Consider the following 21,673-nt stretch of genomic DNA (forward strand, 5'->3'; position numbering starts at 1 on the left):
ATAAGAAGCTTAATAAATGTATATGTATTTGACTGTCTTATTGCAAAAAAGCCTACAAATAATAGTGGCAGAAATAAAAGATTTGTTTACTAAAAGAACCAAAGATTTCTTTTTGCAATTTCCCTTGCAAAAAGAAATTGCAAGGGAAAAAAAACCTACAAATAATAGTGACAGGAAATCCCTCTATTGATAGACAACAAATGGTAGTGTGAACAAATTCTTATTGTGCCTTGTCGAAAGGGTCACAACTCATTGGAAAAGTTACAACTCTTCGAAAAGGTCACAATGTTTCATAAAAGTCAATTTTTTTCATAAAAGTTGCAACTCTTCATAAAAGTCACTACTTTTTATACAAGTTACAACTTTTCAGAAAAGTCGTAACTTTTCATAAAAGTCACAACTTTTCATGAAAGTGGAAGGCTAGTTTTATAAATAAATAAATTAAAAGGGAATTCTTGTTTGTGGTGGCGCTACGTAGGTGGGCCTAGAGTTCTCTTTTATATATATATATGATACATTTAGAATTGGGCGTATTTGAACAGCTGCGTTGGTTCTAACTATCAAATGTGGTGCTTTTTAGGTGTTTTATAGAACTTTACTCGCACGTACCTAATGATATATGACACATGACTTCACATACCACTCTTATAACTAAATTATAGTAGTTAATTAATACACATTTTACTTTAACTTATGGCAATTATAATAAATTAGTACGGTTTAATATAAACATCGAGTAGTTTTTTTATTACATGCCTTCGTATATATTCAATGACAAATTTATCTTTAAGCTAACCATTTAACTCTTAATGGCATGATTTTTAGCCACATAAGTGGCATTTACTATTTTAAAGCACAAGTTTAAAAAAATCTTTCATTTTTTCTCAAGACTTATTGCTCAACAATCAAAGCATTAAACATAAACGCTTATAACTGAAACATCCAAACAGCATTCAGGTATAGCATCCAAAAGCAAGTCCAAAACATCCAAACACAATTCAAGTGACATCTAAAAGCAAGTCTAGACATTCAGACACCATTCAGGTAGTATCCCAACGAAATCAAACAAGTAAATGTTTCAACATCACAAGCACAACAAACTAATTCTCCCCATCAAGACTCATCGTCAGACTCGTCATATCAGCATTCGTCTAAGAGATGACGAACTAGATTCTCCAATCCCGCAAGTCTTAAACGGTTTGCTTTTTGTTTTTTCAACAGCTCTTGTACTTGTATCCGCAGTGAATCTATCTCTTCCTCATTCTGTTTCAACGGAGAACTTAAAGAAGCAGCAGTATATCCATACGTGATACAGCCTACGCAATGCTCTGATCCAAGGCCGCTTGCTTTACTTTTCTTTACTCCACCAATCTTCTTCGACAATATTGAAGCTTCATCATCGTCTGGCGATTGGTTTGAGCTATCATCCTCAGAAGTAGGTTGGCTTTGACGCCATTCATTTAACCCAACCTGAAACATGAACGATAAACTAGTAATACATAGACAAATTCATGAAAGGAAACAATAATAGCTCTGAAGCTAAGATCTTACATTTGTCTCAACATATGGCTCGACCAAAGTACTACGACCATCCTTCTTATTTTTCACAACATGTTGGATGCTCGTCTTTTGAAATTTCTCAGTGGTCCACTTTTCATTAAGTCTAGCCCATATACCTTCTAGCATCCAATCGGGCTTCTGACTCATTTCCCGAGCACACCGCTAGCAATCATCAAGCATAAAAGCAGCGATTCTCCCATAATTATAAAATGTTACATAATCATGTTGGGGATGCCATGTGCAATTCGTCTGCAAAAAATTACTAACAATAGATGTAAAAAAGTAATTTGATGACAATATAGAGAATTGACTTATTTGTACCTTAAAGTGATTCCACATTTGTTCTCTGTCATACACAGGTATCTCTCCCCAGGAAGTCCAAGTGTCACGATAAAATGATTTAATGGAATCCATAATCGCAGTTAGAGATTGGGTGGAGGGCAAAAACCTGGATTAAATTTAACATAGGTAAAAACATATATTCAATAACTAAAAACTAACAAAAGTACTACCGTTTACCCAATAGTCTAAGTAGGAGCGATAATCAGCCTCCGCGAAGCATCCAGCGTTCCAACCTCTCCAATATTTTGACTCTGTGTACCTGTAAATGTTAAATTAGGTCTTGGGCCTAACTCACACCCCAAAAGCTAGCTCAAAGGGAGGAGGATTGCCCAAGCCTTATAAGGAGTCCACCCATCTCATTAACCACCGATGTGGGACTTTTGTCAATCTTTAACAGTAAAGATCCATAAATTTTGATAACTAAGGGTCCATACAAGGACAAAATGACATTGGGATAGTTCAATGTGCCTAAGGGACAAGTTCATAATTCATAGACCATAAATGTCTAATCCACCATATTTACTTGTAACTACAGCCAGATAATCCAAGAATGAATTGGAGAGGATTAATGTTTCAGAATTATGCAAGATTCAATAAAAAATTCACAATGTGGCTGCGAATTTGCAATGCCATTGCAGACTGCTAATAGTCAATCGATTGGTGACTAATTTTGTGTTTTGCCAGCTGGAAGGTGAAACAAGGGATCATATATTTCTTGAGTGCCATCATGCTAGGTGTTTATGGATCAAATTACTCAACTGGCTGGATGCAGTTATACTATGTTATGTCAACTGTTTTCAATGGATTATGTAACACACAAGGGAAGACCAAAATAGAAAAAGCTCTGAGGGCAAAGCTTGTGGATAGAAAGAAATATCAGAATCTTTGAGGGCAAAGCTCGAGCAGCATGAGCCTCACGAATAGGACAACTCCACATCTCCTCAATACTTTTAGTGTGACTCCACACTAATAATTAGATAGAGACATTTACTTCATTCTTTTGAGTAGTAGAGCCTGTATTGGTTGACTATCTCACTAAGAGTTATATCCATAAAGACCAGTTTTTCTTTTTGCATTGTAATTTATGATTTGTCATATGACATGCATGAATAAAACAGTTCACTTATCGACAGGTATATTTAAAGATTGTGTTCATGCATGATTCAAATGATTGTATTTCGAAAAGACTTCTGAATACATGTAAGTGGCATATAAGTAGAGTGTAGTGTGACCTGCAAGTGGAGAGGTAGTGTAACCTGTGGTCTCGGAAACTTTTTTCTTTCCCTTGGATTTACGTGTCACTACATTAGTACTTTGTGGACGATCGTTTTCCAGAGATGCCATCTGTATAATACAGGCAGAGTTAAAATTAAAAAAAAAATTATGAATACTAATTAAGTTGTTGCTTCTTCAATCTATTATATGATATGACTAAAGAACATAAAAAAGTTTCTCCCTTGCTTTAATTTGATAATTAAACTTTTTATATTGCTAGTTTCATTTTCATCAAGTAATTATTTCTCGCATATTTTATGTTCATGGATTGAAGCTCCGTTCTTGTGTGGCAAGGATGTATCTTCCTCATAATCTTGTTGATTTGGGCTACAAGTAATGACTGAATGATAAGTTCTTCATAGATACATTTGATTAGAAATAAGCCGGGAATTGTGAACATGCACTCAGCTACCCTTCCAAACATCTTCTGCTCAAAAAACCGAAAAGTATACATAGATGGTTCTATCTTTTGTGTTTAGATAAAATTAACAAAGTTTCAAAATCATTACTAAATGCAATAAACAAAGTTCAGAAGTTAATTAGTCGGATTCAAGTTAATATTTTCATATGAGCAAAACCCATAAAGGAGAAGAAAACTAAATTCTAGACGGACCTTTGAAGAAAATGGTGATATTTATCCAGATCTATTCAAAATCTCATACAAATACTAATAAACCTTAAAAGTGGGAGGAAAACTGTGGAACAAGTAAAAAATCCACTTACTTCAACTGCACGGTGGTGCCGCCGTGAACGGTGGACGGCTTTGTTTGGCTGTCGTAAGAGGTGAATAGGCAAGGAAAGAGTAGAGGAAAAAAGTGAGGCGAGGAAGAGAGAGTTGAGAAATGAGGGTTTGCTCCCAATATAAATTTAAGTTTTTCGACCTCTTGAAGTCGGAAAATTGAGTCGGTAATCACTTATAAATTGAGCCTCGATTTTCGCAATCTTTACGTCGCTTTTTTCCGTCGGAATATCAAAAGTTTATAATTTGGTGTTCTTCTGAAATGGCTTATTTTGTACTCCAGTATTCTTCTTCCTCTGTTCCTAATTTCTTGCCAAAATTCCATTGTCGAAACTCACATCATTATATTCATTAACATACTAGACTGACCAAACCTGTTTCTTATATCCTCATGTTATAATATAACTTATGGATCAAATAACTATTTTTTGGTTCTAGGCGATGCAAATGTGTCATATTCAGGAAAGAAGAGTGATAATTGTCAATATTAGCTTGAAGCTGAAGTAGAATCAGGATACTTGACAACAAAAAGGTACTGGAGTTATATATGATGAGCATTTTCTGTGATACTTGCTACAGTTTAGAATTGGGAGAGGAGAGTTTATGCGAAACATAAATGGTGCTTATTAGGTGTTCTAAAGAAAATTACTCACAAATCCAATGAATATGACACATAGCTTCACATATACTCTTATAACTACATCATAGTTTATTACGGAGTAATACATATTTTAACTTAATCATAGTAAATCAATATAATTTGATATAAACATAGAGTGCGGATATGTTTTTGCCATTTGTGCAATAAATTTCAAATATTTCTTATTGGTGAATTAGGTTTAAACCTAGCAAATTCGATCTTTCAAGATCAGAAGTAAATTTGAAAAATGATTAACCAGTAATGTTCACATAATTACTTGCGTTTTTTTAATCTTGCATGACACACTTTTTTTTACCAAAAGTTAAGGAAAAAACTTACCCGCACAGGGTGTATACACCAAACTAATGCAATTTCTATTATTACGTGATTTAATGAATAAAACACATGTTAATTAATTATGATTAAGCAAAATGAACTATAAATTTAAACACATGGGATACATGTATTGGCTTGGTGTATACACGCGGTGCGGATAAATTTTACTCCAAAAGTTATCCATTTTATGTTTAATGACATGCTTTTTTAACAACACAAATATTTACCAATATATATTTTTGGATGGAAAGCAAGTTTTAAAAATATATTTCATTCTTTCTGCTCTGTGCCCAAAAATCAAACCTCCTAAAATTCCAACAATTAAAAACAAACGTTTATAACTAAAACATCCAAATACCATTCAAGTAGCATCCAAAAACAAGTCTAAAACATCCAAACACCATTCAAGTAACATCCAAAAGCAAGTCTAAAAACACCATTCAAGTAGCATCTACAAGCAAAAGCAAGTTTAGACATTTGGACACCATTCAAGTAATATCCCAACGAAATCAAACAAGTAAATGTTTCAACATCACAAGCACAACAAACTGATTCACCCTATCAGACTCATCGTCAGGCTCATCATATCAGCATTTGTCTAAGAGATGACGCACTAGATTCTCCAGTCCAGCAAGTCTTAAACGGTCTGCCTTTTGCTTTTTCAACAACTCTTGTACTTGTATCCGCAATGAATCTATCTCTTCCTCATTCTGTTTCAACGGAGAACTTAAAGAAGCAGCAGTATATCCATACGTGATACACCCTACGCAATGCTCTGATCCAAGGCTGCTTGCTTTACGTTTCTTTACTCCACCAATCTTCTTCGACAATAAAGCTTTATCCTCGTCTGGTGATTGTTTTGAGCTATCATCCTCAGAAGTAGGTTGACTTTGACGCCATTCATCCAAGCTTCTTTTATACCCAACCTGAAACAAGAATGATAAGCAATATTTATAAACACATTCATGTTAAGGAAAAGATAATATCTCTGAGGCTAAGATCTTACATTTGTCCTCTCAACATGTGGCTCCACCAAAGTACCATGACCATCCTTTTTCTTTTTCACCTGTTTCTCCTCTAAGACCTTATCATAAGTCATAGTTCTCCCCTTTTTCTTTTCCTGCAAAACAAAAAATATGACTTGGTTAAAGTTCAACAGCATTTAGTAAAAATCAAGGAAAATTCAATAAACAAGTTACCGATTTCCTTTGATGAGTCCCCATACTAGCTGAACCCCCGATGTGCAACGAGTCACCCTTGTTGGAAGCCCGTTGTGCCTTTGCGTCGATGCTCGTCTTTTGAAATTTTGCAGGGGTCCGCTTTTCATCAAGACTAGCCCATATACCTTCTGGCATCCAATCGGGCTTCTGACTCTTTTCCAAAGCACTCTCCAAGATATCGTTAAACATATACATAGCATTTAGCTCAAAATTACAAAACATCTTATAATCATGTTCGGGATACCATGCACACTTCGTCTGCAAATAATTAATAACATTAGATGAAAAAAAAGTAATTTGATAAATAATATAAAGAAATGATTTATTTGTACCCTAAAGTGATTCCACATCTGCTCTCTGTCAAAGACAGGTATCTCGCCCCAGGAACTCCAAGCATCAAGATAAAATGACTTTATAGAATCCATAATCACATTCATAGATTCGATGGAGGGAAAAAACCTGCATTAAATTTAACATATGTAAAAACATATATTCAATAACCAAAAACTAACATAAGTATTGTTTACCCATTAGTCTCAGCAGGAGCGATAACTAGCTTCCCAAAACCATCCAGCATTCCAACCTCTACAAACTTTTGACACTGTGTACCTGTAAAGATCCATAAATTTTGATAATTAATGTGAGAAAAATTATGAGCTTAAGAGTATAATTATTCTCGCCTTGAAGTATGTAAGGGTCCACCCAAGGACAAGAAGACCTTGGGATAGTTCAATGTGCCTAAAGGACAAGTTCACAGTTCATAGCCCATAAAAATCTAATCCACTAGATCTACTCGTAAGTCGTAACTACTGCCAGATAACCCAAGAATGAATTGGAGAGGGTTAATGTTTCAAAATTATGCAAAATCCAACGCAAAATTCACAATGTGGTTGCGAATTTGCAATGCCATGGAAGACTGCTAACAATTGATCGATTGGTGACTAAGGGGTCGTTTGGTAGAGTGTATTGGAGAAAATAATGCATGCATTAGCTTTAGGTATTACTAGTACCTTGTTTGGTACACTTTTTCAACCTATGTATAACTAATGTTTGTATAAGTAATACACTCTATTGTGTATTGAGGAGTGTATTAGTAATACCATGGATTTCTATGCATTGTAATGCAATGGGTTCTAATGCATGTATTGGCAAGATTAAAGGCACAATTATCCCTTAAAAACTTCTCCACATCCTCTCCACTATATTTGTGGAGGGTATTTTTATAAACAAATATATTTTTTTAAAAAGTTATGCAATGCATGATATTTTTAGTACATCAAACCAAACACTACATAAGAAAAATCTCAGCATAACTAATGCAATCATAACTAATACAAGCATTACTAATACACTATATTTTGCATTATTCTTATACACTCAAACGACTCCTAAATGTATGTTTTGCCAGCTGGAAGATGAAACAAGGGATCATATATTTGTTAAGTGTCATTATGCTAGGTGTTTCTTGACCAAATTACTCAACTGATCACAGTTATGTTATGTTACGCCAATTGCTTGGACCAATTTCTTTCAATGGACAATGCAACACGCAAAGGGGAAGACCAAAATAGCAAAAGCATTGAAATGGTATAAGCAAAATTCATTCATACCTTGTGGACATAAAGAAATATCAGAATCTTTAAGTACATTTACTTCATTCTTTACTCAGGCTCGAGCAAGATCTCCACATCTTAGAAAGACATTTACTTCATTCTTTTGAGTACTAGAGCCTGTCTTGGTTGACTATTTCACTATGCGTTATAGAAGTTCCATAGACAATAGTTTTTCTTTTTGCGTTGTAATTTATGATTTCTCATATGACATGCATGTATAAAACATTTCATTTATCGAAAAGATGTTGATTTAAAGGTTGTGGTCATGCATGATTTTAATGATCATTTCAAATGATTGTTATTCAAAAAGACTTCCTGTATACATGTAAGAGGCATATAAGTAGAGAGGTAGTGTAACCTGTAGTCTCAGAAACTTTTTTCTTTCCCTTAGATTTACGTTTCACTGCACTAGCACTTTGTGGACGATCATTCTCCTGAGATGTCATCTGAATAATACAAGCATAGTTAAAAATAATAATAATTTAAGAATACTAATAAAGTTGTTACTTCTTCAACCTATTATATGACTAAAGAAGATAAAAAAACTAACATACTAATTTTTCCCTTGCTTTAAATTCATCATTAAATTTTTTATATTGCTCGTTTCATTTTCATCAAGTAATTATTTCTCGCTTGTTTTATGTTCATCAATTGAATCTCCATTCTTGTGTGGCATGGATGTATCTTCCTCATAATCTTGTTGATTTGAGCTACAAGTAAAGACTGAAGGATAAGTTCTTCATAGATACATTTGATCATAAATAAGCCGGGGGTTTTGAACAAGAACTCAGCTACCCTTCCGGGTAATCAAACATCTTCTGCTCAATCCCCCGAAAAGAATACATAGATGGTTATATCTTTTGTGTTAGATAAAATTAACAAAGTTCCAAAATCATTAATGCTAAATACAATAAACAAAGTTGGGAAGTTAAGTAGTCAAAGCAGAGAGACTATAACGATTCAAGTTAATATTTTCATATGAGCAACACCCAGAAAGAAGAACAAAACTTAATCAAAGCAAAATTCTACACGGACCTTTGAAGAAAATGGTGATATCTATCCAGATCTATTCAAAATCTCATACAAATAGTAAACCTGGAGAAAAACTGTGGAAGAAGGAAAAAATCCACTTACCTCGACTGAGCGGTGGTGCTGCCGTCAACGGCGGCGCTACTGGACGGCTTTATTTGGCTGTCCTAAGAGGTGAATCGCCAAGGAAAGAGTAGAGAAAAAAAGTGAGGCGAGGAAGTGATAATTGAGAAAAAATGAGGGTTTTGTTCCCAATATATATTTAAGTTTTGCGACGGCTGCCGTCGGAAATCTGTGTCGGTAATGACTTATAAATGCAGCGTCGATTTTCGCGCACTTTTTCCATTGGAATGTCGAAAAGATTTTTTTTGTTTGGTGTTGTTCTTCTGAAATGGCTTATTTTGGTAGTAGTATTCTTCTTCCTCTGTTCCTTAGTAATGCAGTGGAGAAAACTTACTAAACTGGGCAGGTGCTTCGGCTTCAGTACAATTTGCTATTTGATACTTAGTGTGGTTTGATACAAATATAGAGTGCGAAAAGTTTTTGTCTATGGTATTTTGTCATTTGTGCAATAAGTTTTAAGTATTTCTTATTGGTAAATCAGGTTTAAACTTAAGAAAATTCCATCTTATCGAGCTTATTGAAGAAAATTTGAAAAATGATTAACTATTAATGTTCACATAATAGTTACTTATCCTGTTTTATCTTCCGTGACACACTTTTTTTTCCACCACTCTCTTTTATGCTTAATAACATAAATGGTTTGTGCCCAACAATCAAATCTCCAAAAATTCGAACAATTAAACATAAACGTTTATAACTAAAACATCCAAAACACCATTCAAGTAGCATACAAAATCAAGTCTAAAACATCCAAAGACCTTGAATGGTCCATTCAGGTAATATCCAAACGAAATCAAACAAGTATTGCTTCAACATCAAAAGCACAACAAACTATTTTTCTCCATCAGACTCATCATTGTCAGACTCTTCAGATCGGCAATTGTCTATGAGCTGAACCACTAGATTCTCCAGTCCATCAAGTCTTAAACGGTCTGCTTTTTGCTTTTTCAATAGCTCTTGTACTTGTATCCGCAATGATTTTATCTCTGAATCTATCTCTTCCTGATTCTGCCCAGAACTTAAAGAAGCAGAAGCAAATCCAAACGTGACACAGCCTACGCAATGCTCTGATCCAAGGACGCGTGCTTTACCTTTCTTTAATCCACCAATCTTCTTCGACAATATTGAAGCTTCATCATCGTCTGGCAATTGGGTTAAGCTATCATCCTCAGAAGTAGGTTGACTTTGACGCCATTCATCCAAGCCTTTTTTATACCCAGCCTGAAACAAGACTGATAAGCATATATAAACAAATTCATGTCAAGGTAAAGATAACAGCTCTGAAGCTAAGATCTTACATTTGTCCTCTCAACATGTGACTCCACCAAAGTATTATGGCCATTCTTTTTATTTTTCACATGTCTCTCCTTTGAGATCTCATCATAAGTCATAGTTCTCCTTTTTTTCTTCTCCTGCAAAACAAAATATATAAGTTCGTTAAAAGTTCAATCGCATTTAGTTAAAATCAAGGAAAATTTAATAAACAAGTTACCAATTTCCTTTGATGAGTCCCTGGTGGTGCCTTTGCTTGGATGCTCGGTTTTTGAAATTTCTCAGTGGTCCTCTTTTCAATAAGTCTAGCCCATAAACCTTCTAGCATCCAATCGGGCTTCTGATTCATTTCCCAAGCACTCTCCAAGGTTTTGTTAAGCAAAAAAGCAGCGTTTATCTCAAAATTACAAAATATATGATATTCATGTTGGGGATACCATGCACACTGAGTCTGCAAATAATTTATAACATTAGATGAAATAAGTAATTTGATAAATAATATAAAGAATTAATCTATGTGTATGTAACAAACTCAATAACTAGACCAATGCAATTCAAACTAAAACAACCGATAGATATATTTCACTAACTCGTAATGAAATTACAAAGGAATCTAAGTACTAAAATGGAAATTGTAGAACTAGAAGAAAGGGATGAGAGTCAGAACTGGTCAAAGAAAGGGGATGAGGAATACAGATACTCCATAACAGTTTTGCCTAAAAACCCTTCTTTCTCATCCTTCATCTAATTAACTAGTTGTTTATTGGGCCCGGGTCCCAAACCAACCTTTGTGAAGGCCTTCTAATTTTGTTGCTTCTTTTCGGCCCAATAACTAGTTGTGTGGCCTCCGAATAGGTATTGACATTGGGCCGAGGCTGGTTCATAACAATACTCTCATCCTCAATAGGAACCTTGTCCTCAAGGTTCGAGTCGAGAATAATGTTAGTAGCGTGCACCCGGAAGTTGTAGCGAAGAGAAACAAATTGTTCGAGTGCAAGCAGGCTCTTTCCAAACACAACTGTAGTGTAAGCTTTAGCACCCTTGCGGAGACGTGCATACTCAGAAGGAGAATACATGACCCAAGAAGTAACCAAGTCACTGACATGTGCCTTGTCTCCTGTGTAATTAGTGACACCAAATTCACTGAAGGGTTATGCGCAAGACCTTTTCCATTGCATAGCTTCCTGAAGCTTAAAAACATAAGCACAATCTGGACCAATGTGTTCAATTAGTGCATTCCACTGCCTTTGCCATATATGTTGCACTAGACTGACATGATTGAGTGCTAAGAGAAACTCCAAGGAACTATAAAAATGTTCCGATGCATCAGTGCCTACATGTTTCCGCCCAATACCATAAATTTATTCATTCCACAATGTAACTATGCAAAAATAAGTAGAAACAAAACTACTATTTGGAAACATATTCCCATTGGCACCACAGGATAGAGTAATATCATGTATACCAGGGTCAAAAGGACGATTTGTAAAGGTGAGAGAAACAATGAAACCTGGTGAGAAATAAGAATAAGGTTGAAGAGTCATGCTCCAGCCAAAATTGGTGTTTGGCGAAAGGATGTATAGAGCCTTTGTGAAATTATTGCACACAAAATAAGAAGTAGAACTCAACATCATCCATTTGTTCTGCCTTCGTGCAGCCCTCAACTGGTTCCCCACTAGCCACTCCAATATCTTGATACCAAGAACCCTTGGATGTGGCTCACCGGCATTTTGAGTAGCAAATTGTGAGCAACCCATTCCCAAGCTGTGTTTAGGCCGAGAAGTATGTTGCCCAGTGTCAAACCAATCGCAAGGGGTTAAGCCATTTTTCACGCTCACACACAATGCTAGATCCCTAAAATCATGAGGCATCAAGGGCAAACAGAGCTGGGCGAATAGGCATGGGTAAAACTCGACAATCACATTATCTTCTATAGGAATGATAAGTGAAGTCTCTACCTCGTTTTTGTCTTTATTTTCAACAATAACAGCATAGTCATTGGCCACATCACACGGGAAAATAGGATGTTCAGGATCAGTAGGGAAATGTGTTTCAATAGTATATTTGGTCATCGTACGCACCTTGTGTGGTTCCAGTATTGCCCCTTTAGACCTATCAGAAAATTGATCAAACACCTGACCTGCATTACTTTCGAATTCTGATTGCTTAGCATAATGTTGTGGCAAAAGTGAGTTCGTTATGTTGCTCCCTCTCACAGACTCAAGTTCTTTTGGTTTAAATCGAATTCTCACCTTAGCAGCAAAATGTGGCCAATCAATTAACTGATTGTTCCTAAATAACCATCGGTACCAGTCTAATGCTTCACCATCAAGGTAGAATGATGCCACGGTAAGCTTTTGATCTTCCTCAATATTGTAGAAATCAAAATAATGCTCCACTTGGACTATCCAAGCCTCCAGATTCTCACCTCGAAACTGCCATAATTTAGCATCCATAACTGTGTTTGGGGGTTGAAAAGAGGTTGTAACATTTTTCCCCAAAGCCTCCAGCAGCACAGAACGAAATTCAGCGAGATCTTTAGAGATAGAATCCTTCATTTCTTTGATTGAATCACGAATTGAATCATCAACGAAAATCTTGAGTACTTTGTGGTCCTCCATTAGAGAAACCTCTCAACGAGAGCACCAATGTAACAAACTCAATAACTAGACCAATGCAATTCAAACTAAAACAACCGATAGATATATTTCACTAACTCGTAATGAAATTACAAAGGAATCTAAGTACTAAAATGGAAATTGTAGAACTAGAAGAAAGGGATGAGAGTCAGAACTGGTCAAAGAAAGGGGATGAGGAATACAGATACTCCATAACAGTTTTGCCTAAAAACCCTTCTTTCTCATCCTTCATCTAATTAACTAGTTGTTTATTGGGCCCGGGTCCCAAACCAACCTTTGTGAAGGCCTTCTAATTTTGTTGCTTCTTTTCGGCCCAATAACTAGTTGTGTGGCCTCCGAATAGGTATTGACATTGGGCCGAGGCTGGTTCATAACAGTGTACCTTGAAGTGATTCCACATTTGTTCTCTGTCATAGACAGGTACCTCTTCCCAGGAACTCCAAGCGTCCCGATAACATGATACAATGGAATCCATAATCGCATTTGCAGATTGGAAGCCGGGAATAAACCTGCATTAAATTTAACGTATGTAAAAACATATATTCAATAACTAAAACTAACAGAAGTACTGTTGTTTACCCAATAGTCCCAGCAGGAGCAATAACCAGCCTCCCCAAAGCATCCAGCGTTCCAACCTCTACAAACTTTTGACTCTGTGTACCTGTAAAGATCCATACATTTTGATAATTAATTTGGAAAAAATTATGAGCTTAAGAGTACAATGTATTCTCACCTCAAAGTATGTAAGGGTCCACACAGGACAAGAAGACCTTGGGATAGTTCAATGTGCCTAAAGAAAGAGTTCACAATTCATAGCCCAATAAAAGTCTAATCTACTAGATCTACTTGTAACTACTGCCAGATAACCCAAGAATGAATTGGAGAGGGTTAATGTTTCAAAATTATACAAAAACCAACACAAAATTCACAATGTGGTTGCGAATTTGCAATGCCATGGAAGACTGCTAACAGTTGATCGATTGATGACAAAGGGGTCGTTTGATTGAGTGTATTGGAGAAAAATAATGCATGCATTAGCTTTAGGTATTACTAATACCTTGTTTGGTACACTTTTTCAACATATGTATAACTAATGCTTGTATTAGTAATACACCCTATTGTGTATTGATGAATGTATTAGTAATACCATGGATTTCTATACATTATTAATGCAATGGGTTCTAATGCATGCATTGATTTGATTAAAGACACAATTGTCCCTCAAAAACTTCTCCACATCCTTTCCACTATATTTGTGGAGGGTATTTTCATAAACAAATATTATTATTTTTAAAAATTATGCAATTCAAGATATTTTTAGTACATCAAACCAAACACTGCATAAAAAAAATCTCAACATAACTAATACAAGCATTACTAATACACTATATTTTACATTATTCTTATAAACTCTACCAAACTATCCCTAAATGTATGTTTTGCCAGCTGGAAGATGAAACAAGGGATCATATATTTGTTAAGTGTCATTATGTTAGATGTTTCTTGACCAAATTACTCAACTGATTGCAGTTATGCTATGTTACGCCAATTGTTGGACCAATTTCTTCAATGGACTATGCAACACGCAAAGGGGAAGACCAAAATAGAAAAAGCTTTGAAATGGTATAAGCAAAATTCATTCATACCTTGTGGACATAAATAAATATCAGATTCTTTTAGTACATCAGGCACGAGCAGGATCTCCACATCTTAGAGAGACATTTACTTCATTCTTTTGAGTACTGGAGCCTGTCTTGGTTGACTATTTTCACTATGCGTTATAGAAGTTCTATTGACTATAGTTTTTCATTTTGCGTTGTAATTTATGATTTCTCATATGACATGCATGAATAAAACATTTCATTTATCGAAAAGATGTTGATTTAAAGGTTGTGGTCATGCATGATTTTAATGATCATTTCAAATGATTGTTATTCAAAAAGACTTCCTGTATACATGTAAGAGGCATATAAGTAGAGAGGTAGTGTAACCTGTAGTCTCAGAAACTTTTTTCTTTCCCTTAGATTTACGTTTCACCGCACTAGCACTTTGTGGACGATCGTTTTCCTGAGATGCCATCTGAATAATACAAGCATAGTTAAAAATAATAATAATTTAAGAATACTAATAAAGTTGTTACTTCTTCAACCTATTATATGACTAAAGAACATAAAAAAACTAACATATTAATTTTTCCCTTGCTTTAAATTGATCATTAAATTTTTTATATTGCTCGTTTCAACTTCATCAAGTAATTATTTCTCGCTTGTTTTATGTTCATCAATTGAATCTCCATTCTTGTTTGGCATGGATGTATCTTCCTACTGCTTTTTCTTCCTTTTTCCATACTTCAGGAGGAAGAGACGAGGGTTCGGAGGAGAATTGGCCATTCAATCTTGTGAATTTCGAGTAAGGAAGAAGAGCTGCTTTTATTTAAGCGGAATCAGAGCTCTTGGGTAAGAAGGCAGGAAGAAGTTCACACTCATAATCTTGTTTATTTGAGCTACAAGTAAAAACTGAAGGGTAAGTTCTTCGTAGATACATTTGATCAGAAATAAGCTGGGAATTTTGAACAAGCACTCAGCTACCCTTCCGGGTAATCAAACATCTTCTGCTCAATCCCCCGAAAAGTATACATAGATGGTTATATCTTTTGTGTTAGATAAAATTAACAAAGCTCCAAAATCATTAGTGCTAAATACAATAAACTAAGTCCGAAAGTTAATTAGTCAAAGCAGAGAGACTATAACGATTCAAGTTAATATTTTCATATGAGCAACACCCAGAAAGAAGAACAAAACTTAATCAAAGCAAAATTCTACACGGACCTTTGAAGAAAATGGTGATATCTATCCAGATCTATTCAAAATCTCATACAAATAGAAAACCTAGAGAAAAACTGTGGAAGAAGGAAAAAATCCACATACCTCAACTGAACAGTGGTGCTGCCGTCAACGGTGGCGCTAATGGACGGCTTTATTTGGCTGTCCTAAGAGGTGAATCGCCAAGGAAAGAGTAGAGAAAAAAAGTGAGGCGAGGAAGTGAGAATTGAGAAAAAATGAGGGTTTTGTTCCCAATATATATTTAAGTTTTGCGACGGCTGTGGTCGGAAATCTGCGTCGGTAATGACTTATAAATGCAGCGTCGATTTTCGCGCAATTTTTTCATCGGAATGTCGAAAAGATTTTATTTATTTATTTGTTTGGTGTTCTTCTTCTGAAATGGCTTATTCTTCTTCCTCTGTTCCTAATTGATGCAGTGGAGTGGAGAGAAAACACTAAACTGAGCAGGTGCTTCGGCCTCAGTACAATTTGCTATTTGATACATTTCATATAAACATTGAGCGGGATAAGTTTTCCGCTATGGTGTTTTGCCATTTTTGCAACTAGATTTGAATATTTCTTATTGGTAAATCAGATTTAAACCTAAAAAGTTCGAGCTTATTGAAGTAAATTTGACAAATGATTAACTATTAATGTTCACATAACACGTTATTTTATCTGAGTTCCAAGCCTTTATGCTCCGTACAAGTGCTGCATACAAGTTCCGGCCAGGATGATTGAGAAAGATTCAACCAATTTGAACCGCTCACATCACAATAGTAGTAGCGTAAAGACCGTAAGTCGGGGGCGGCCATAACATAAGGCTATTACTTTCACACCCCTCTCTCTCTCTGAGAGAGTGATCCGCTGCGTGAGCAACCCGACTGTGCCTTACATGATACACTTTCTTTTTTTGCTGCTTACTGTTTTATGCTTAATGATATGATATTTTAGCCACATAAATATGTATCGATATATTTTAGACTACAAATTTCAAAAATTATTTCATTCCTTTTGGTTTGTGCCCAACAATCAAACCTCCTAAAATTCCAACAAGTAAACATAAAGGTTTATAACTAAAACATCCAAACACCATTCAAGTAGCATACAAAATCAAGTCCAAAAACATCCAAAGACCACTCAAGTAAGATCCAAAAGCCAGTCTAGACATTCAGAACCCATTCAGGTAATATCCAAACGAAATCAAACAAGTAAATATTTCAACATCAAAAGCACAACAAACTATGTTTCCCCATCAGACTCATCATTGTCAGACTCTTCAGATCGGCAATTGTCTATGAGCTGAACCACTAGATTCTCCAGTCCATCAAGTTTTAAACGGTCTGCTTTTTGCTTTGTCAATAGCTCTTGTACTTGTATCCGCAATGATTTTATCTCTGAATCTATCTCTTCCTGATTCTGCCCAGACCTTAAAGAAGCAGAAGCAAATCCGTACGTGACACAGCCTATGCAATGCTCTGATCCAAGGACGCGTGCTTTACCTTTCTTTAATCCACCAATCTTCTTTGACAATATTGAAGCTTCATCATCTTCTGGTGATTGGGTTAAGCAATCATCCTCAGAAGTAGGTTGACTTTGACGCCATTCATCCAAGCCTTTTTTATACCCAACCTGAAACAAGACTGATAGGCAATATATAAACAAATTCATGTTAGGGAAAATATAATAGCTCTGAAGCTAAGATCTTACATTTTTCCTCTCAACATGTGGCTCCACCAAAGTATTATGACCATTCTTTTTAATTTTCACATGTTTCTCCCTTGAGACCTCATCATAAGTCATAGTTCTCCTTTTTTTCTTCTCCTGCAAACAAAAAATATAAGTTAGTTAAAAGTTCAACAGCATTTAGTTAAAATCAAGGAAAATTTAATAAACAAGTTACCAATTTCATTTGATGAGTCCCTGGTGCCTTTGCTTGGATGCTCGGCTTTTGAAATTTCTCAGTGGTCCTCTTTTCAATAAGTCTAGCCCATAAACCTTCTAGCATCCAATCGGGCTTCTCATTCATATCCCGAGCACTCTCCAAGGTTTTGTTAAGCAAAAAAGCAGTGTTTATCTCAAAATTACAAAATATATGATATTCATGTTGGGGATACCATGCACACTGCGTCTGGAAATAATTTATAACATTAGATGAAATAAGTAATTTGATAAATAATATAAAGGATTAATCTATTTGTACCTTGAAATGATTCCACATTTGTTCTCTGTCATAGACAGGTACCTCTCCCCAGGAACTCCAAGCATCTCGATAACATGATACAATGGAATCCATAATCACATTTGCAGATAGGTAGTCAGGAATAAACCTGCATTAAATTTAATGTATGTAAAAACATATATTCAATAACTAAAAACTAACAGAAGTACTGTTGTTTACCCAATAGTGTCAGCAGGAGCAATAACCAGCCTCCCCAAAGCATCCAGCGTTCCAACCTCTATAAACTTTTGACTCTGTGTACCTGTAAAGATCCATACATTTTGATAATTAATTCGGAAAAAATTATGAGCTCAAGCGTACAATGTATTCTCGCCTCAAAGTATGTAAGGTTCCAGACTAGGACAAGAAGATCTTGGGATAGTTCAATGTGCCTAAGGGACAAGTTTACAATTCATAGCCCATAAAAGTCTAATCCACCATATTTTATTTGTAACTACTGCCAGATAACCCAAGAATGAATTGGAGAGGGTTAATGTTTCAAAATTATGCAAAATCCAACGCAAAATTCACAATGTGGTTGCAAATTCGCAATGCCATGGCAGATTGCTAACAGTTGATCGATTGGTGACTAACTGTGTATTTTACCAGCTGAAAGATAAACAAGGGATCATATAGTTGTTGAGTGTCATTATGCTAGGTGTTTGTGGATCAAATTACTCAACTGGATGCATTTATACTATGTTATGCCAATTGCTTTCAATGGATTATGCAACACACAAAAGGGAAGACCAAAATAGCAAAACATCTGAACATGGTATAAGAAAAATTCATTCATACCTCATTCTCAAAAAAATAAAAAAAAATTCATTCATACCTTGTGGATAGAAAGAAATATAAGAATCTTTGAGGGCAAAGCTCGAGCAGCATGAGCCTCACGAATAGGACAATTTCACATCTCCTCTCCATACTTTTAGTGTGACTCCACACTTACAATTAGAGTGAGACAGTTACTTCATTCTTTTTGAATACTAGAGCTTGTCTTAGTTGACTATTTCACTAAACGCTATAGAAGTTCCATAGACAATAGTTTTTCTTTCTGCGTCGTAATTTTTTATTTCTGATATTACATGCATGAACAAACCATTTCATTTATCGAAGGGTGTTGATTTAAAGGTTGTGTTCATGCTTGATTTTAATCATTTCAAACCATTGTATTTCGAAAAGACTTCCGAAAACATATAAAAGGCATATAAGTAGAGTGGAGGGGTAGTGTAACCTGTAGTTTCGGAAACTTTTTTCTTTCCCTTAGATTTACGTCTCACTGCATTAGTACTTTCTGGACGATCGTTTTCCTGAGATGCCATCTGTATATACAAGCATAGTAAAAAAATAAAATAAGAATACTTATAAGGTGGTTACTTTTTCAACCAATTATATGACTAAAGAACATAAGAAAAACATATTATTTTTTACCCTTGCTTTAAATTGATCATTTAATTTTTATCATGCTTGTTTCATTTTGTGTTTTGGGCTAAAATTATCCCTTATCTGCGGGAGTAGATTCATTTTGGTCTTTCAAATATAACTTGAGCATTTTTAATCCCTTAACTTTGCTAAAGTGAAGCAATTTTGGTCTTCCTAACATAACAATGTTAAAAACTAACCGCAAAGATAATTTTTCTAACGGTACAAATTTCAACTGATAGGATCTCTTTCTTGATTGATGCACATTTTATTTCTTCTTGCCTTCTACACATCTTAGAATTAATATAGTAGTAGTTATTAATATCAGAAGACAATACTTTAGAACACAACAATCTGCCCCTCGAAAAAATAAATCATTTTTTCTTTAAGACAGTAACAAAATGGCCTTAAGGTGCGACAACACAACCTTAGAAAAGCAACCATAATGGACCAAAATATTTGGCCTCAAAAGAACCCTCACGCTCTTGCTGTATATGTAGTGATTACTCATGGAAGCAGTTAAAGGTGAGAATCTCAACAAATCAGCCTTGAAATGCAGCTACCAAAAATCAGGAATATGTCTTCTCAACGGCTATGGGAATGAATTTGTCCAATGGATTTTATATATTACAAGTCAGGACTCAGGTAGGTGTCATATGGGTTTAACATCCTTACTTCTAAACGGATTCTGTTAAAAAGATCAAAAAGAGCTCCAGTTTAGCAAAATTAAGAGACTAAACATGCTTAAGTTACATTTGAATTAAAGACCAAAATAAAGATACTACTGTAGATAAGAGATAATTTTAAGCCCAAAACTCTTTCATTTTCATCAAATAATTATTTCTCGTTTGTTTTATGTTCATTGATTGAATCTCCATTCTTGTCTGGCATGGACGTATTTTCCTCATAATCTTGTTGATTTGAGGTATGAGTAAAGACTAAAAACTGAAGGATACATTTGATTAGAAATAAGCCGGAAAATTTTGAACATGCACTCAGCTACCCTTCCGGGTAACGAAACATCTTCTGCTCAATCACCCAAAAAGTATACGTAGATGGTTCTATCTTTTGTGTTAGATAAAATTAACAAAGCTTCAAAATCATTACTAAATACAATAAACAAAGTTCAGAAGTTAATTAGCAGAGAGTATAAGTTTTCAAGTTAATATTTTCATATGAGCGAAACCCAGAAAGAAGAAGAAAACTAAATCAAAGCTAAATTCTACACGGACCTTTAAAGAAAATGGTAATATCTATCCAGATCTATTCAAAATCTCATACAAATACTTATAAACCTTAAAAATGGGAGGGGAACTGTGGAAAAAGGAAAAAATACACTTACCTCAACTGAGCGGTGGTGCCGCCGTGAACGGTGGCGCTACTAGACGGCTTTCTTTCGCTGTCCCGGCAAGGAAAGAGTAGAGAAAGAAAGTGAGGCGAGGAAGAGAGAGTTTAGAATTGAGGGTTTGTTCCAATATATATTAAAGTTTTGCGACGGCTTGAGTCGGAAATCCTTGTCGGTAATGACTTATAAATGCAGCGTCGATGTCCGTCGTTTTTTCCGTCGGAATATCAAAAAGTTTTTGTTTTTTGTTATTCTTTTTCTGAAATGGCTTATTTTGTACTAGTATTCTTCTTCTTCCGTTCCTAATGTCTTTGCCTACAACAATTCCCAAAATTCCAGTGTCGAAACTCCTGTTTCGTATATCCTCTATTTTATATCTTTTGCAGGATACTTGAGAATCATAGAGCATTTTCTGTGATTAAGTTGCAATAGGCCAACAGCTCTTTTGCAGGGCTGATGTGCTATTCTTCTCAGGTGGAAGCACATTTAGATTGGTTTGGATAGCGTACATCGGATGCATTCTACAAGGATGTCAATCCACAGGGGAATAAAGAAAGTTTTGAAAGATACAACTTTTTTGGGTATTATTCTGAATGGCCGATTTTCTAGTATTCGTGTTCCTAATTTCTCGCCCACAACATTTCCCAGTTCATTATATTCATTAACACATTGTTTGTTAAAGGATCACAGTACATTCCTTTATATATCAGATAGTTGCTTATCATAATATGGTTGCTATTTTGTCAATTTTTAACTACTCTTTTTGTCAACGTGGTCACAGGTTTGTATCTAGATTAATTGACATCAAGGAGAATGGTAAATTTAGGGGCTTGAAACAAAACACTCCATGCTCTGACCTCCCGGAGTTCATAAATTTCTTCAACTTTGATACACAAAAGGGCATAACTGTATGAACTTGTATATATAATGGAAGATTTTGTTTTAGTAGTTTTGCTCTCTCAATAAGTTGCGACTTCACTGCCACTTTAGTACTTCAGGTGGTTGGGGTGTCTAGACTATGTACTCCAGCTGATATTGGCTATGTACAAGAAGCTGGTCTCAAGACGAGTCG

The 21,673-nt window shown here is 35.3% G+C and overlaps 4 protein-coding genes across 5 annotated transcripts; all 4 read right to left on the reverse strand.

Annotated features, from left to right (window-relative positions):
* Window positions 1-1,005: 1,005 nt before the first annotated feature.
* On the reverse strand, window positions 1,006-3,256 carry LOC102596566 (uncharacterized). 2 transcript variants are annotated; one of them, XM_015310487.1, is made up of 5 exons: window positions 3,135-3,256; window positions 2,080-2,161; window positions 1,882-2,008; window positions 1,552-1,698; window positions 1,006-1,470 (listed from the first exon to the last, which is right to left on the reverse strand). In XM_015310487.1, exons 3-5 carry the CDS (start codon window positions 1,972-1,974, stop codon window positions 1,141-1,143), a joined length of 570 nt encoding a protein of 189 aa, XP_015165973.1. In that variant the 5' UTR covers window positions 1,975-2,008; window positions 2,080-2,161; window positions 3,135-3,256; the 3' UTR covers window positions 1,006-1,140. The 2 variants fall into 2 exon arrangements, with proteins under 2 accessions (XP_015165973.1, XP_006351425.1); XM_006351363.2 differs by having other exon boundaries at window positions 1,552-1,809.
* A 1,929-nt stretch (window positions 3,257-5,185) lies between these two features.
* Window positions 5,186-9,257, reverse strand: LOC102597967 (uncharacterized). Its single transcript, XM_006351368.2, has 7 exons — window positions 8,860-9,257; window positions 8,084-8,171; window positions 6,640-6,721; window positions 6,445-6,571; window positions 6,092-6,370; window positions 5,899-6,012; window positions 5,186-5,818 (listed from the first exon to the last, which is right to left on the reverse strand). The coding sequence occupies exons 2-7, from the start codon at window positions 8,169-8,171 to the stop codon at window positions 5,480-5,482; spliced, it is 1,029 nt and encodes a 342-aa protein (XP_006351430.1). The 5' UTR covers window positions 8,860-9,257; the 3' UTR covers window positions 5,186-5,479.
* A 297-nt stretch (window positions 9,258-9,554) lies between these two features.
* Window positions 9,555-16,118, reverse strand: LOC107061354 (uncharacterized). The gene is made up of 7 exons (XM_015310488.1): window positions 15,716-16,118; window positions 14,780-14,867; window positions 13,368-13,449; window positions 13,171-13,297; window positions 10,370-10,600; window positions 10,176-10,289; window positions 9,555-10,098 (listed from the first exon to the last, which is right to left on the reverse strand). Exons 2-7 carry the CDS (start codon window positions 14,865-14,867, stop codon window positions 9,709-9,711), a joined length of 1,032 nt encoding a protein of 343 aa, XP_015165974.1. The 5' UTR covers window positions 15,716-16,118; the 3' UTR covers window positions 9,555-9,708.
* Window positions 16,119-16,667: 549 nt separating this feature from the next.
* LOC102597226 (uncharacterized) lies at window positions 16,668-20,717 on the reverse strand. Its single transcript, XM_006351365.2, has 7 exons — window positions 20,599-20,717; window positions 19,069-19,156; window positions 18,012-18,093; window positions 17,814-17,940; window positions 17,514-17,741; window positions 17,321-17,434; window positions 16,668-17,242 (listed from the first exon to the last, which is right to left on the reverse strand). The coding sequence occupies exons 2-7, from the start codon at window positions 19,154-19,156 to the stop codon at window positions 16,853-16,855; spliced, it is 1,029 nt and encodes a 342-aa protein (XP_006351427.1). The 5' UTR covers window positions 20,599-20,717; the 3' UTR covers window positions 16,668-16,852.
* Window positions 20,718-21,673: the final 956 nt, after the last annotated feature.

Source organism: Solanum tuberosum, unplaced genomic scaffold (assembly GCF_000226075.1).
Source record: "Solanum tuberosum cultivar DM 1-3 516 R44 unplaced genomic scaffold, SolTub_3.0 scf00127, whole genome shotgun sequence".
NCBI classification, from domain to species: Eukaryota; Viridiplantae; Streptophyta; class Magnoliopsida; order Solanales; family Solanaceae; genus Solanum; species Solanum tuberosum.

Bases quoted from the DNA above. Each gene is read 5' to 3' on its own strand.
- LOC102596566 (XM_015310487.1), bottom strand. From the start codon at position 1,974: ATGGATTCCATTAAATCATTTTATCGTGACACTTGGACTTCCTGGGGA. The intron at 1,699-1,881 runs GTACAAATAAGT...GAAATGAGTCAG, and splicing joins AAATGTGGAATCACTTTAAG to AAGCCCGATTGGATGCTAGA. The intron at 1,471-1,551 runs GTAAGATCTTAG...TTCATGTTTCAG, and splicing joins AGCCATATGTTGAGACAAAT to GTTGGGTTAAATGAATGGCG.
- LOC102597967 (XM_006351368.2), bottom strand. From the start codon at position 8,171: ATGACATCTCAGGAGAATGATCGTCCACAAAGTGCTAGTGCAGTGAAA. The intron at 6,572-6,639 runs GTAAACAATACT...AATTTAATGCAG, and splicing joins GCTCCTGCTGAGACTAATGG to GTTTTTTCCCTCCATCGAAT. The intron at 6,371-6,444 runs GTACAAATAAAT...AATTATTTGCAG, and splicing joins AGATGTGGAATCACTTTAGG to ACGAAGTGTGCATGGTATCC.
- LOC107061354 (XM_015310488.1), bottom strand. From the start codon at position 14,867: ATGGCATCTCAGGAAAACGATCGTCCACAAAGTGCTAGTGCGGTGAAA. The intron at 13,450-14,779 runs GTTACACTACCT...GGATCTTTACAG, and splicing joins AAAAGTTTCTGAGACTACAG to GTACACAGAGTCAAAAGTTT. The intron at 10,099-10,175 runs GTAAGATCTTAG...GTCTTGTTTCAG, and splicing joins CACATGTTGAGAGGACAAAT to GCTGGGTATAAAAAAGGCTT.
- LOC102597226 (XM_006351365.2), bottom strand. From the start codon at position 19,156: ATGGCATCTCAGGAAAACGATCGTCCAGAAAGTACTAATGCAGTGAGA. The intron at 17,435-17,513 runs GTAACTTGTTTA...TTTTGTTTGCAG, and splicing joins GGACTCATCAAATGAAATTG to GAGAAGAAAAAAAGGAGAAC. The intron at 17,243-17,320 runs GTAAGATCTTAG...GTCTTGTTTCAG, and splicing joins CACATGTTGAGAGGAAAAAT to GTTGGGTATAAAAAAGGCTT.